The sequence below is a fragment of the Mesoplodon bidens genome, assembly GCF_964165515.1.
Source record: "Mesoplodon bidens genome assembly, contig: HAP1_SCAFFOLD_103, whole genome shotgun sequence".
In the NCBI taxonomy this organism is placed as follows: domain Eukaryota; kingdom Metazoa; phylum Chordata; class Mammalia; order Artiodactyla; family Ziphiidae; genus Mesoplodon; species Mesoplodon bidens.
In genome coordinates this window covers 962,034-978,769 of record NW_027672700.1, presented here as the reverse complement: position 1 = coordinate 978,769, position 16,736 = coordinate 962,034, and the positions used below count along the sequence as shown (strand labels likewise).

The window sequence follows — 16,736 nt, the reverse complement described above, 5'->3', positions numbered from 1 at the left end:
CCATAAATTGTCAGGGGTGGGGGAGGAGAGAATGGGGAGTTGTTCAACGGGTATAAAGTTACAGTTACACAGGATGAATACGTTCTAGAGAACTGCTGTATGACTAAGCATCTCTAGTTAACGAGGCACACTATTGTTTTCGTTTGAATTAAAAAAGTTTAATTCAAGTGTAACTGACCTACAATACTACGTTAGTTCCAGGTGCATAATATCAATATTTCTGTACATTAAAAAATGATCACCAAGATTAACTCTAGTTATGGTCTAGTTACCATCCGTCACCGTACAAAGTTATAATGCTATTGACTGTATTGCCCATGCTGTATAGTTCATTCCCATGACTCATTTATTTTCTAACTGCTTATCTGTTCCTCTTAATCTCCCTCACCTATTTCACTCATCCACCTACCCTCTTCTGGCAACCACCTGTTTGTTCTCTGTATCTATGAGTCTGTTTCTGTTTAGTGACATTAGTTCATTTGTTTTGTTTTTTAGAGTCCACATACAAATGAGATCATATGGTATTTGTCTTTCTCTGTCTGACATATTGCACTTAGCATAATACACTCTAGCTCCATCCACGTTGCCACAAAATGGCAAGATTTCATTTTTTTTAATTTTTAAAAATTTATTTATTTTACTTTTGGCTGCATTGGGTTTTTGTTGCTGCATGCAGCCTCTTTTCTAGTTACGGTGAGCAGGGATTTCTCTTCCTTGCGGTGCATGGGCTTCTAATTGCGGTGGCTTAGCTTGTTGCAGAGCATGGGCTCTAGGTGAGCGGGCTTCAGTAGCTGTGGTACGTGGGTTCAGTAGTTGTGGCTCACAGGCTCTAGAGCATGGCTCAATAGTTGTGGCACACGGGCTTAGCTGCTCCGTGGCATGTGGGATCTTCCCGGACCAGGGCTTGAACCCATTTCCCCTGCACTGGCAGGCGGATTCTTAACCACTGCATCCACAGGGAAGCCCCTCATTCTTCTTCTTCTTTTCTTTTTTTCTGGCTGATAGTCCATTATGTGTGTGTGTGTACAGTTATATATATATACATATATATATATATGTGTATATATATATATATATATATATGTAGACATATAAATATATATGTATATATGACACATCTTCTTTATCCATTCATCTATGGATAGACACTTAGGTTGCTGCTATACACTGGCTATTATAAATAATGCTCAATGAACATAGGGGTGCATGTGTCTTTTTGAACTAGTGTTTTTGTTTTCTTCCGAAAAAATACACAGAAGTGGAATTTCTGGATCTTATAATAGTTCTACTTTAAAAGTTTTGAGGAATGAGGTGCACTACTTTTGAAACGAAGTTTACCTGGTGATGTTAGGTGAATCCATCCAAGATCTCTGTGAAGACCTCCAAAACTGTTAAAACATAAGGGTAGGGACTTCCCTGGTGGTCCAGGGTTAAAGAATCTGCCTTACAATGCAGGGTACCTGGGTTCAATCCCTGGTCAGGACACTGAGACCCCACGTGCCACAGTGTAACTAAGGAATGGTGTGGAGGAGGTTAAGGAAAAGACCATGCCAAGCTCAGAGGCCGTTTCAGATGGCAACAAACTCCTGACATTGACTGCAAATCAAAGTTCTTCATGTGGAACAATCGAAGAGGCAGGATGGGTCCTGTTAGCAAGGTCCCCTGAGATGCCAGGTCACCTGACCCCCAGCTCCAGATGCAGAGATGTCCGGGACCCAGGCTTTGCTGGCCTGGGAAGGCTGAGGGTGCCCAGCTGCTGACAGGACACACGAGGTGGGGGGATGAGGGGGGCCGGGGGAAAGAGTTGGTTGCCGCCCAAGGCAGACAAGCGTCTGTGCAGAACTGCCTCGGCTCAGCCTCGAGAAGCCTGGCTCAGAAATCGACAGCAAGTCTTCCAGAAGCTCTGCGCATATTCCATTCAGGTGTCACTGGTCACATCTGTGGCTGCCCGGATGAAGACTGGGGGCCCACTCGTTCACACACTGGAAGTTACTACCAAATGCAAGAGAGTGAGGGATCAGACCATGAACTACTCTAATTTTAATGCCTAAGTAGAATCACGCGCACCTTATTCTACTTTCCGGTTTTGCATTTGTAATTTCACAAAATGTGTGATTTGTGGGGCTTTTCTAATTGCTTGTCATTTTGCCTGATGCGAAAAAAACAGCACAATAAGAAAACATTATAGTTTTCACTGGTAATGGGCATAAAAATATACGCACTGTTCCTGCTTGAAAAGAGCATTAATGTGAACGTTCCAGATGATTTTCTATTTGGTGATGGGTTAAGCGGCTTGACCACATTCACTTTTATGTAAAGGGAAGATGAGAAAATTGCACTCTTCTCGCACTTTCAACTTTAAGAAAATGGATTTCGGGAAACCTGGATAACAAATTAAGAAAGCAATCAGAACTGCAAATATTTAGGGGTTTTAGGTTAGTTTCAAAACACAAGGGAACAACCCATGATGTATGTGTCTTAAAAGACCCCTTGGTACAGTAAGATTCCACAGACAGCCTTGTAATCACAGAACTCAGAACTGGTTACACATTTCCCACAAGCCACTTTCTCACTGTTAGGTTAACAGTGTCGGCTCACTCCCCTGCTTGGGGGCAGAGAGGACCGGTCTCCTTTCCTTTCTGAGATTCCTTTCATGAGTGACTAGAAAGCTTAAGCACTGGAATTTCATTAAAGAAAAGGAGTATTCCTCAGAGGACTGTAAATGACACAACCCCAAGAGGACTTTAACAGCTGCGTCCCTGTGTCAGAGATCTCCCACGCATGGCTGGGGCCCAAATGACACAGAACAGTGGGGGCCCAAGGGCCGCAGTCCTAGGACGCCGCTCCCCAACCAAAAGAGTCCTCTTGCTCCTCAGGGAAAAACAAAGGTGTTCTCAGACACACACAACTTCTGGAGCCAGGAAGTGAGGACCCCACCTGCCTGGCCTATCCCAGGAGAGTGGCTGATGCAGTGCCCAGAACCAGCAAGGGGAACTGAGACCCAACAGAAAGGGAACCAGGAGACCAATGCATTCCTCCCCCCGCAAAGAAGCTGCACCCCAGTACTGACCAAGGAGGGTGCTCTTCAACTAGGAATCTTATCCACACAAATGTGCTGATTTTGAGAAACTTTTGAAATGCATGGTATTCAACCTCTCAAAGTAAAAAAAAGTAATGAATTATATAGCAATGCGGGAAAATACAGGAAAATGACAATAAACCTTGGAAAACAATGTTTACTAACAGGACCCCAACTGGAAAAATTTAGAAACATTTAAGACGACTCTGAAAGGCAGTAAGACAAGGAAAACAAAACAGAACAAAACAAAACAAAACAAGACAGTATTGGGGCAGGAAGACAGGCAGTGGACATGAACAGGCCCTTCATATAAAAACAGAAAGACACCAGTCTGAAAAGACCACAGAATGAAGGACTCCAACTACGTGACATTCTCAAAAGGGCAAAAAAACACAGACAGTAACAAGACCAGCAGCTGTCAGGGGCTTGGGGGCACTGGTAGGATGTTCTGGTAGGGCACTGGTAGGGAAGGTGGCCCCCAGGGATGTTTCGGGCAGTGAAATGGTTCTGGGTGGCACTGCAGTGGTGGCTGCAGGTCATCACACCTGTCCAAACCTGAACAGTAGGACACAGAGAGTGAGCCTTGATATAAACTACAGACTCCAGGGGAGAATTAGGTGTCAATGCCGATCCATCACTGAGAGGACGCACCACACAGGCCAGAGACGTTACCAAGGGAGGGAACCCAGAGGAACGGGTATAGGAAAGTGCTGTCTGCTTGATTCTGATTCTCCTATAACCCTAAAACTGCTCTAAAGACTGTCTACCAATTAAAAAGAAGAAACGGCTTCTAAGCACGTGAAAATACTCTCAACCTCATTCACGATTCAGAAAAACCCCAAGGGAACATCCATACTGCTTACCGGGGCCTAGGATGAGCGGGAACACGCCGCGGCCTCGCCCCTTCCTGTCGGGCATCGCGCTGGAGCCCAGAGTCCCCCTGACTTGACCCACCGCACCCCACCCCGCGTTTCATGCCGTCCACAGTCTCTACACATGACATCTTTTGATCAGATGACTCACTGTCCCAATTACAAGGTTTCAGTTTCTCTACAGGAAGAAACCAAAACCAGCACAGAGGGGAGGCTCTTCAGTCAAACTCAGGGTCTGCCTGCCTTCACGTCCCGCTCTTCCTGACGGGAGACCCACATCCTAAGGAGGGAGGTCCTTACCAGCACCTCAGGAGCCTCATCCAGTCCACCTCACGCTGCTCTGAGAGCCTCGCCAACCTCTGCAGCTACCCAAGTCCTGGGCACTTGAGGGCCGTCCCCCTTTCCCGAGTCACTGAGCCACGTGCTCTGACAATGCATTTAAAACCAGGCTCTCGGACTTCCCTGGTGGCACACTGGTTGAGAATCCGCCTGCCAATGGTGGGCACACGGGTTGGAACCCTGGTCCGGGAAGATCCCACGTGCTGCGGAGCAACTAAGCTCGTGCACCACAACTACTGAGCCTGCGCACTACAACTACTGAGCCCGGGACCCGCAACTACTGAAGCCCGCATGCCTAGAAGCCATGCTCCGCAATAAGAGAAGCCACCGCAATGAGAAGCCCACGCACCGCCATGAAGAGTAGCGCCCACTCGCCACAACTAGAGAACAAAGCCCGCGCGCAGCAACAGAGACCCAACGCAGCCAAAACTGAATAAGTTAAATAGTAAACAAATAAAAAATTTAAATGAATAAATAAATAAATAAAATAAATAAATAAAAGCAGGCTCTGCTTTGTCAGCACTCTGGAGTTCCCTACGTATCGACGGGCAGGATTCCCGTCCTCTCCTGTAATTACGTCTGTGAAGTGCCTTTCCCGAGGAGAACAGAAGCTCCTGGAAGCAGGGAATTGCTTCTTAAGATCACATGCACAACCTGAAGACATTTGATATTTATGTCAAAGATAAAAGACACAACACTAGATGGTGTGAAGGGTCCTCGAGGCCAAGAGCCAGGCAAGCAGGACACTTCCTCTGGGGACCCTTCCATCAGCAGAGAAGAAAATGTCCGTGGCCAGAACTGGCACTCAATTCGTTTTGAGCTGAGAAGCACCCATGTAATTACATAGGCTCCCCAAAGAGTAATTACTCCCACATTTAAGAAAGGAGATGGCTTTTCAGGCAGGGAAGGCAAGTACAGTCTTCCCAGCTGGCTGGACTGTGGGTGCTGATGGTCACGATGGAGCTGGGCCCCAGAGCTCTGCTCTCCCCTCAAAGAGAAGGCCCCTGCAAGCCTTCTGTTTCAGCTGATTCCCTGAGAACAGAGAAGCCATCGGAGGGCTTCCCCAACTGCAACCCTGCTCAGCCATCCCCTCCCCACTCCAGGACCACGGGCAGCAGCTCTCCCCTCCCCCACACGCATCTACTGGATCATTCCCACTGTTATTTCTCCCATCACAACACAACACAACACAACACAACATCCTCCCCGGACCTCAGCTCCTACCCCAGCTACTGTCCAGTTGCTATTTTCCCCGTCACAGCAAAATGTCTTGAAAAAGTTGGGACCAGAACAAACCCAGTTCTTCCACTCCTCTCTCCTAAGCCTCTCCGATCAGGATTTTACCCCACAGATTCATCCAAACGCATCATCAGCGAGGTACGACCTCCGCCCAGTGCTGGGCTCGATGGTTAATGGCTCCGCGGAACGGCAACCTCGTTTGTCCAGTCACCCAGGGAACCTCTAAAGTGCTTCCCACATGCAGACAAAACGCTGTGATTAATATTTTAGGAGAAATACTCAGCGTGGAGAATACACTTGAGCTGCTGGAGGAAAGAGGTAGCGGCACAGAAAAGAAGTTTCTGTAACTACAGAAATGAACAGATAAGCTGTTTTAATGGTAGCAAGTATGGGATGAAGGAGAACGAATAAAAACCATTCAGAAGACGACATTAACAAGCCTCACACCACAACGTGGTAACAGAGGATGGAGAAGGACTTTAGAATGAACTCATTTTTCTGGGCAGGCGACAGGCTGGATGATGCAACGATGAGCCGCCAGAGACAACAGGACAAGGCAAGGGGCAGGGGAGCTGTAAATAATCATTTCGGAATCTACTAGATCTAGTCATCCGAGGTGCCCTTTGGACAAACTCCATAGAGATGCTGGCAAGTGGCTGGACAGAGGCATCTGTCGGGTCCAGGGGGGAGAACTGACAGAGCTGGAGGTGAAAAGCACCAGAGGGTGAGATCAGACGGGGTGGAGAGTCATGGACCAAGGGTGAAACGACAACACACAGAGGGCGGAAGACAGAGTCAGTCAGGAAGACAGCAAGGAGAGATCTGTCACAGAAACCAACAGAGCAGACTCTGCAGGTGGCAAGGCGACAGTGGTCTGAGGTGACGACTGGCAAATCTCCACTGCTTTGTATGCTGGATGCCAGGTCACCTCAACCGGATCAGGTTCCGTGGAGGGGCAGAACCAAGACCGCAGGCTGCACGATACAATTCAGCTGGGAAACAAGAATCTTTGCCAGAGACCTCACTGCATGGTGTGTAGCGCGACCCTCTGAGATTGTAAGAGACAAAGAGCGCAGTTTACTGGAAGGGTGACAAGGCTGTTCTTCCAGATGATCCTCATTGCATCCCTCGACTGAGCACTGAAAACAATGCACCTATGTGACAACGGTGTTCTACTGAACAGACAAGTTATATGCACTGAGTGCTCCCTGGACAGCACGCTCTCGGCTTACAGGAAGCACGAGGAAGGCACCAACGTCAACACGTTAGGGGCTGTTGCTCAGGAAGGCTCGCGGCCTACAGCGGGATCCTCAGGGAAACCTTTTAACGCTCGAGAACAAAAGCGATTTGGCAGGACCATATAAGTCAAGCAAGGGATGGTGTTTTGCCACAAATGTCAAGAACACGAGGCTTGTACTGTGGCTCTAAGAGGATCCTGGGATCTACACGTAGAACTTGCCAGAAACACTTGGTGCTGACCTGCTCCTCTACACTTTGTCTAACCACATCTTTTACCGACTCCTACTTTCCCATTTTAACTTTTGAACTATTCGCCTCCCAAGGTGTTATCACAAAAGAACAGCAGCAGGTAAATACGTAAACAGCAAAACTCACCAGAGGCTGATTCATTTTCCGCTGCTCTTGGAACAACGTGCAGGACTGTGACAGTGGAGGCGGACCTGGAGAAGGAAAACGCAGGCAGTGAAGCTACGACTGAAGCGGCTCGGGGTGCACGAGCACCCGCCCCGCGCTCCACAAGAGACACCTGTGGGAGACCCGTCCTTTCACCTTCAGAAGGGCCTGTGAGAATAAGAAGGGAGCAACCACCCTCAGGTCTGTAACTCCCACGTGACTCTGGTACCTGAGGGGATACTTTATTTTTCCGTAGCGAGTGTACATTGAATCCTATTAAAATAAACCTCCGTCATTAAATATGAAATTAAAAAACGCTTATAGTTTACCTCTTCTCAGTCTGTTAACAACTTAGATCAGAACATCCACAGGATACCCAGAATAAAGGGACACACTCAGGTGCGTTTCAGTCTTGCAATGATTTGTACAAACTTTACAAACTTAAGTGCGACGCTCGAAAACATCTTTTATTAAAGCTGACTTTAAGTGGACAGAACACCTGCCCTAGGAGTTTGGAGTCCTGTGAGCGACCCCATGTGCACACCCGGTGAGGATCCAGGACAAGTCAGTTCCCTTCTCAGGCCCCATCGCTTCCTTCCTCACCTGAGGCAGCAGGACAGAAGCCCTGCAGACTCATCCTGCACCGGTTACACTGTGCGACTCCACAGGGCACAACCCAGGGGGGCGGCGGACGCTTACAGTAGACAACCAAGGTGCTGACGCGCCTTGAGACACACGTGCGAGATGCAGAGACGGCGACAGGAGGGGGAGGACTAGGAGGAGGAGGATGGGGGTTGGACGGAGGGGAAGACGCGGCACGTCCCGGCCGAGCCTGTGGACCCTGCTCCCCCAGGACACCCAGAGCTCACAAGTCCCAGGGGAGCCCCATCCGGAGCAGCCAGCCCTGTCCTCCAGCCCGGCCCCTCCACCTCCGGGAAGCGGTCAAACCCTCCAGGTGGCTCTACTGCGGGCCCTGGGGCGGGCAAAGCCAAGCCCCCGCTCTCCAAGCCGCGGTCTCCCAAGCCCTGCTCTCCAAGGGCCGCAGGCTCCACAACCGCCTGCAGGCCTGCAGACGCAACACCTACCCTGTGGGGACTCACTCACCAGCCCCGGGCTCCCGAGGCTCCGGTCCGGGGGCTGCTCCTCGGGCGCGCTCCTCTCTCGGGGTCTCTATTTTTAAAATATTTATAAGTAACCCATTTTGTAGAAAACACCTATCTTTCATCATAAGAATTATGACACTTTATACTTTCATTCCGGCCTAACTTTTATACTCTATTTTCTACCTTTTGGCAACTTATACCCTACGCTCTAGTCAAGAAGAATCTCATTTACAGTCACTTAAATATATTGTGTTGGCTCTCAAGTCCAGGATGTTCCTTCTGCCTGGTATGCCCCTGACCTTCTCTCCACGTGGAACATTCCTACTGACGTTCAAAACCTAATTCCAAGACCCCCTCATTGTTGGCATTCTCTTTAATATCCCCTAGAAGGGTTACTGACTCCAAGTTCTGTTTTACAAATTTATATTTTTATGATCTTTTTATTTAATAGCCTATCCCTATTCGATTGTAATGAGTTGTTCATGTATCTCTCACACTCTCTTTTGAGTTCCTTTGGCCTTTATTTTTTCTTTTATCTCTTACCCATAAGCACAGTGCTTGCCCCATAGTACGTGCTCAACGTGTTGGCTGAGTGAAAAAAGACACCTTTTAGCTCTAATCAGTTGTGAAATTTCATTTAAAATGACATCAGATTACCCTTTGTTTCCTAACTTAATTTCTAGTACTATAGAATGTACACTCAGAACATCATCAGTGGCCTACAGAAACAGTGTTCTCACTGGACTTCATGCATATAGTCAAGACCCTTATAACTTTCTCTGGCATACAACTGCCAGACATGTTATTAAGAAAAAAAAAAAAAAAAGATGTACCAACCCCTCACCTATTAGAAGACTTCCAGAAGCTCTCCATTCCTTATGGTATCTTTTCTACTTGATTTTTCAAATACCTCTGTCTTACTTCATCTATTCAGAACTGCCTTTTCCACCTTTGGCTTTTCATTTTCAATTTCATTCATATCATTATCTGCACTTACCCATAGAACCTAAGCATATTTCAGTTTCTTAGGCAAGTTTCCTCACTAGAGGTCAAAGGGGCAAGGACTATTGTGATAAAATATTAAATAAATAGACGATAGAACTTTGTTCTATTGGTCTGGGAAAATTACTACCTGAAACAAAATAATTCTGGAAACTGAAGGGATCAGACCAGTCAGCTTTGTTTACTTCAGACTCAAATCAATGTCTTGTCTTTACCTGAGCTCTGGTTACATTTAGAAAAAAGTACTGTAAATACAGTGAATGAGCAAGGCCACTATCTGAGATGTGTCTGGGTCCTTAGTATAGTAACTGGGGGAATGGTAAGCGTTGGTCAATGTTTGCTGATTGATGACTCAATACATCTGGTTAAGCCTCACCATCAGAATTCCAGATTTTTTAACAAGCTTCTCAGTCTTTTCAACCCAAAGAAAAAACTAAAGAAAACCAGATGACAAGAATTTCAAATTGTAAAATATCCTGGTTGTCAAATTTAAATAGGGATATCCTGTGCAATGGAGAGGCTGGCTGGTGCCAATTTCACATTTTGTTCTCTAGTGTCCGGACGAAGCCTGCTCTGCCAGTGAGCTGACAGGTCGAGAGCACTCCAGCTTCCACAGACACCCGAGAACTTTCTATTTTTCATGGTCTTCCTGCCTTACCTAAGGGAAGGACTATATTCACAATGAAAAGAGTTATGATTAATCACCAATAGAGAGATTCTTCCACTTTCTGGGTGCCCACGTTGAAAGTCTGGTATAGTCAACACTCCCTCTAACATAGATCGTGTATTGAAATGAGAAAACTATCACCTAATATGGCCAGAGAGATGAAGGGACTTGGCCCAGCTGAGTCCAGGAGACACCTCTAATTCAAAACCTCAACCATTAACATAGTGATTGTGATCAAGGAGACTTACAGCACATAAGAGATTCAAAAAGCATATTAATCCACCTCCGGCAACACTGCCAGTTTCAAAGAATGATTAACCTTCTCTCCCACTTGATTCAACCTGGCTATGTATTATACCACTCTAAATGCTAGCAGACTCTATGCTTATGGCTTCCGTTAGGTAGCACTTAGTACACACAAAAACTTTCTTCAAGAAGTAATTACTTTTGAAACCATAAACGTTTCAGTTGGGAAAAGAGAAAAAGAAAGGAGGTGCAAGTAAAGGGAACTAGGAAAAAATAAGAAAATACCCTCAAATATAAACATGTTGATTCAAAAAATAATTTAAAGGGGATTTAAACGATACTAGGTGAGCATTTATTCTGTTTCTGCTTTAAATAAAGCATTCTGTTCTATTTGTTAGGTGTTGTACTTGTTTAGTATCTAATGTCTGTTAAAAACCTCTCGAAAGAGATGTATTCATTCTGGTATCCTAAGCACCTATCTGGATGAACAGCACAAGCAATGGGAAGTCATGGGGCATAATGGACCTTGCAAAGGCTCTGGAATCCCTCTCTTACTTATGGTCTTTGAGACTCAGGCTCCTCCTCTATGTAGTGTTCATAAAACTTAGTGGAGATAGAACACTAGGGACACAGAAGGTCAAAGCAGGTATTTACTACGACTTTTCAAATATCTTCCTTTAGGAAAACAAATATATTTTATTTGCAGTGAGGCTTTCTTGTGAATTTTATTCTTCTGAACAAAAATATTTTTAGTGAACAATTGATTCGTTTGCCTCCCTGTGCTACTTTATTGACAATACTCAGGTAGGGGTGGTTTTCTCTCAAGCAGTTACCTCCATGTGATTTGTATTTCAGACCTTCCTAAAAGCATGTTTTCCTGCTCTTTCTTTCCACCCCATCCCAGCTCTACTTAAAATATTGTGATCCTCTATTAAAATGCACAGAACCCTATAAGGAGAAGCAAAATGTTTGTCACTGCCAGCTCTGGTATGCATATATCAGAGGCTAAATTATAACTGATGAAGACAGAAATGGGACCCATATCTGTCTCACTTCAGAAACCAGAAGTGTAGCTACTACAAGCTGATGAATTGGAACTCAGATCAAGGCCTAGAGTGGAGAGGAGTCTTCTGATCAGAAGGGGAAAGTAAACAAAGGGCAGCGTTTAATTATTTAATAAGAAGTAAGAGAATGACTATGGTGTTTTTACAGAACAGGATATAATATTGAAATAAAACCCCCCAAAGTGACACAGAAACATAATGCAATCCTCTTAAGCTACAACCCTTCCTAAACCAAACCATACCATTCTCTTCACACAGCCTGGAAAGTCAAAAGAAAGGGGATACTGATCTGCATCACACTGGCATTAGAAGCAGATCTAGTTTTAATGAAGTTTTACTTCATGGACTGAAGTTTCCCCCCAAAAAGGGTAAGCTTTTTTCTCAAGAAACATCACTGTGTAATAATCAAGGAGCCAGGGATGGTGGTATTCATTGTTCTAAGTACAGGGATTTGTTTTGCAGAAAGAAGTACCAATCAGAAAGAGAACTGACCAATAATTAATTAACAAAACTGCTTCAGAAGTAGATTTCTAAATCTACTTTTAGATTAACTGATAGTTAGAAAAATCTTACTAAGTTTATTCATTTAGAGGAAATCTGTGCAAGCCTCTGAAACCAAGAGGTATTGTATCAAAAGAGATACGTTCACTAGACACTTATGTAAGAGCTACTTCTTCCTCAAATGGCCACCTTATAGTCATTTCTGACTATTACATTACCAAGAAGTAACAATGCACCTTTAGGAAACTAGTATGAAAGAAAAACATAATAAAATTTTTTGCAGGTGACTCTTTGATCTCATAGGTGTGTGTTAATTTTCCAAAGTTCGGACTGGATCCCGCCTTTACAAAATGCTCCTTGAAATATCGCATTGAAAATCTTCTCTTTTACTCCTTATTGTAAACATTGTATATGTTTTTAAGAAGACCAATAAAAAATATGGACTATGGGGCTTCCCTGGTGGCGCAGTGGTTGAGAGTCCGCCTGCCGATGCAGGGGACACGGGTTCGTGCCCCAGTCCAGGAAGATCCCACATGCCACGGAGCGGCTGGGGCCGTGAGCCAGGGCCGCTGAGCCTGCGCGTGCGGAGCCTGTGCTCTGCAACAGGAAGTGCCACAGCAGTGACAGGCACGCGTACCGCAAAAAAAAAAAAAATATATATATATATGTGTGTGTATATATATATATGTATATATATATATATATATACATATATATATATACACACATATATATATGGACTATGAAATTATTTTTCCAGTAGTGAAATTATGGAGAATATGACTTGCATTTCTACTGTATTCCCGCAAAAAGAGGAAGACCTTTTCCACAAAGACTGTCATCAATGTTAACTCTGGGAGAAAAGTATTTGTAGTTGTCTCATGCTTTGTGGTGAGAGACTCGCACTTTTCCCCGTCTCTATTGTGGGAAACAGGGCACACTTTGGGCTGAGAATTCATGCTGTGGTCGGAAAAGAAAGAAACGAAAAATACCCTCATTAACACTGCTCTTTAACAAGTTCAGCAAATGGGCTTCAGGCATTCTAAACAGCAGCAATTAAAAAATAACTTTAGATTTCATACATTTCTTCCAGTAGGATGAAAAGCTGAGGTATGTTAACTTTAATTTTATGGTTTGGGTGAATACAGAGTTCGATTACTCCCTGTCAAAGCAGAAATCAGCCTTTTACAAGGAATAAGTGCTAATTAAGCAAAACAGAGTAAGCATGTTATATGAAGTATATTTGTTTCTTTCCTGTGCACTGTGGCTGCACAAGCTCTAACCACAGTTTCCGTAGGGACCATCAGTGCTCCCTAAGAATGCCAATGCAGTGTTCCGTCCAGTTAGTGGGGTGCAGAGACCACTCAGAATGCTGATGCTTTCCACAAAGGAGATGGGGCTAGGGAGGCAAATGCAATCAGGGAGTATTACCTCTGTCTTGTGTGCCTGCTACAAAACAGTGTCCTCTCAAGACTACTCTATCCCTTCTTTGCTTTATACGTGTATGTGTAAGTTTGTGTAGGTAAGCTTTACAAGTCTCTCATAAGAGAAAACTAAAAATGCCCAGGAAAAAGACGAAACTGCTTCAACAGAGAAAGGTCTCTCTGTTCCAGTTGAAGAGGATATAGAGTTAATAACAGGAAATATCCATCCCCTGAAACTGTAGGAAACATGGATGCTTCCACAATTTACTCAAGGTCTCACTGACCAGGCTGTAATTTTAATTATTATTTCTTATGATTATGGTAGATAAAAAGTCTCAGTAGTATGCTAAAACTCTTTAACACTTGTTGACCTTTTTTCTTGAGAGCTTTCCTCCTGCCAGGCTCCAGCCAACAGTAGCAGTAACAGATATCCAGATCTTAAGAGGATAGAAGTATAATGGTGCACTGAATATGGAAAGGAAGAACCAGTAATGGTTCCTATACATTCATAACGCGAATCAGCATCAAACTAAGGAAAAAAGCTTCCCCAAGAAGAAGTTGACAGCAAATAGTTTCGCCTCTTAATGCATTGAGGAAACAACTTTGAAGTTATCCGTAGCCACCACTTCTGAAGCGACCAGTAGCTTTGCAACTATTAGTTTACTTGTATTAGATTAATTTATATTAGAGTTTATTTAATGCAATTGCTCACAAATTTTAAACCATTTTGTAGAGTAGTGTTCTGTATCTGTTTAAATGAAATGCTTTCCTAAGCTCAAGATCAGTGTTTTTATGTTGTGTAAATTATGAAATTACTGTGGAATATCTGGTAAACTTGATAGGAAACCCCAGATGTCAGCACTTTGCTGGGCAAGATTTAAAGTGGCCCACACCATTAGCCCTCATCAGGAGCAGTAGCAGTAGGCTAAGTCATAAGGGCACGCCCATCCATTACATTCACCCAGGATACGGTGAGTGAGAATCAAAGGGCAGTGAGACAGAGACCTCTATGCTCAGATTCCACTGCCAAGAAATGGCCTAAGTCAGCTCTTGTTGTTGAAGAAAATAACCCTTTAGGAATCAGACTGAATCCTATTTTAAGTTTTAGAGGAGGAAGGATACTATTTAAACATTGATGAAATGTGCCTCTCTTTTTTTATCAGCATAGAAATTTATTTGAATTCAAAAGAATATGGTTATATTTAGCATAGTGTAATAATTATCTAAAGCACATATCATCGCTGGCTCTGAAACAGTTCTAAAGATGTCATTCTTTTGAAGTAAAAAATATGCAGTAAAAATGGACAAGGAAGCAAAAATATGAAAAAAACAGTTTGCTGAGTATGGGAAGTTGTTACAAGAGGGGCACACCAAGATAATTGTAACAGAGTCCAAATTACATAACATGCAGCAAGGAGTTCTCTTGCTTTAACAACTCCTAGAAAATAAACCAGTAATCTCAATGCAAGAATATCACCACTGGGATAACAGGACAAATTTTCTGAGGCACACAGGTAGTAATTCACTATACTTCCCCTTTCTCTAATACCTTTTCTCACACCAATTTCTTTTCTTTCCTCGAGGATAGATTTTATCCTGTTGAAAACAATTTTAGTTTCATTTGTAAAGTGGAGTAAATAATATCCTGAGTGAAATAGGCAGCGTTTTAGCTGAAGATGCTCAGGAATCAAACTTTTGAAAAAGGCCAATCAGCTAGCTAGCTAGCAGTTACCATCAGTGGCTTGCAGAAAAAAAAAATTACAGATGATATGTTTGTTAAATAGATAAAAAGAATAAGCAGTTTAAAATGGGTGAAAAATCCCAGGATCTATTGTGACCTAGACCAGAGGTCCCTAACCTTTTTGGAACCAGGGACCGGTTTCCTGGAAGCAAATTTTTCCAGGGAGGGGAGGCGGGGTGTGTGGGGTTCAGGCGGTAATGTGAGCCATAGGGAGCGGCAGATGAAGCTTATAGCTGGCTTGCTTGGGACTCACCTCCTGCTGTGCAGACCATTTCCTAAGAGGCTGTGGACTGGTACCCGTCCAAGGCCAAGGGGTTGGGGACCCCTGACCTAGACACTCAAAAGCAGACAGTTGACCTTTGATTAAGCCCATTTTCCTGTGGAGTGAGCCATAAGGGGCTCCAAGACACAGTTTGGTTTCAATGTTTCAGTGTTCACAGCCAGAGGGCAAACTCAGAATGTCTCCTCCTCTTGCAAAAACTGGACCACGAATGAGAAGTCTTTTTTAGAGTAGCCCTTCACGCACAACACCCCTGCAGATCTGATGGGCTTGACTGCCCAGAAGGACTGGGCTCTTCGTGCTGGTAGCAGAGCCTCATGCTAATCCCAGATCCTTAGCCATGAGTGTTGCTCAGAATCCGCCCTGATAGTAATTAGCCAGGTGAACTCCATCCATCACCCCAGGTACAGGATTGTAAGTGTCACTTGACCAACATCGTCCTAAACTCGTATTTAGGATTTTAGCCAAGAGTTTTGGGTCAAGCCCTAACCTGAGTCCCAGATTCATAGCTTCAGCAGTTCCGATACTACTAACACCTAACAGCAAGTGTTTGCAGATCTGCGAAGCCTGGCCAGTCCCGACAGCTCCACGATGCACCACATGGGAGCCCATGCACCACAGCAGCTCAACCCCTCCCATCCTAAATGTGAGGTTGCCAGACCGAGCCATTCCCACACTACCAGAAACGGGCATCCGTGAAAACTGCTCTCATTTTCTCAACTTCTTTGGCCAATTCTCTCAAAACCATAGGATCAAAAGTACTAGAATCTATTAATAGTCTTCCTTCACTTTTTTTTGAATTCCATTTGCTCCAGTATAAGCTTCTAGCGCATTGATGCACTGTAATAATTCTGTCACCTTTTTCGGCTACATCGCTGCAGAAGACACTACTGGGTTCACCTGCATCTAGCAGCTCTTTGCATGCATCAGGGAACACATCAGCAATAGTGAGTGGCTGGCCATGTTTCAAGAGCTCTTTTGCCACTGGATTCCCCACGTTGCCTACTCCAATGAATCCAACTGGAGTCTTGGAAGCTACTGACCTAGAACACAGCGCTGCAAGGCTGGCCACCGACGGCTGCTGTGGACGACTCCCTGTACCAGAGGCACGAGGTGGCTCCACGGAGACGGAAGGAGGCTGACACGTTGCCCGCGCCCCTCCTTCCCACGGTGACCTCCTCGACTCCCGGCTCACCCACTGGCTGCTATAGGGTGCGTGGTGCGGAGGGCCGGCTCGGCTGTGGCGATTCTTAATACCTCTTTGGTACTAGGTTACACATACAATTTCACCTAGTGAGCGATTTAACAGAAGGAATTTTTTTCTACGGCATTTTTGTGGCACAGCAGATAGAAGCGAGGTCACTATTTCTTTGAAAAACTGAACTAAAAATTTATAGAAAGTCATGATTCATTCTACAAATATGCTGAGTCAAAGAAATGTGGAAATTGATGAGATGGAGGAAGAGCGCTAGACTTCCCTGATGCTCAACTGGGACCTTTCTTCTGGTGTCAGAACATGGTTATATAACTCCTGTAATCCCAGTGGA

The 16,736-nt window shown here is 44.7% G+C and overlaps 1 protein-coding gene and 1 pseudogene across 7 annotated transcripts in view; both read right to left on the bottom strand.

Annotated features, from left to right (window-relative positions):
• The window catches only part of LOC308609817 (centrosomal protein of 78 kDa-like), a 405,903-nt pseudogene that overhangs the window by 361,741 nt on the left and 27,426 nt on the right, over positions 1-16,736 (bottom strand). The window lies entirely within an intron of this gene.
• The window catches only part of LOC308609797 (uncharacterized protein), a 258,883-nt gene that overhangs the window by 233,404 nt on the left and 8,743 nt on the right, over positions 1-16,736 (bottom strand). For 5 of the 6 annotated variants that reach the window (XR_014014347.1, XR_014014348.1, XR_014014349.1 and 2 more), the window contains exons 2-3: positions 8,266-8,331; positions 7,144-7,208 (exon numbers count right to left, since the gene is read on the bottom strand). Coding sequence is in view for 1 of the 6 variants with exons in the window: in XM_081259101.1 (XP_081115227.1) it covers positions 7,144-7,158 (15 nt within the window). In the remaining 5 variants the exon portion in view is untranslated. The remainder of the gene's footprint in view (positions 1-7,143; positions 7,209-8,265; positions 8,332-16,736) is intronic. The other variant, XM_081259101.1, reaches the window with a different exon arrangement.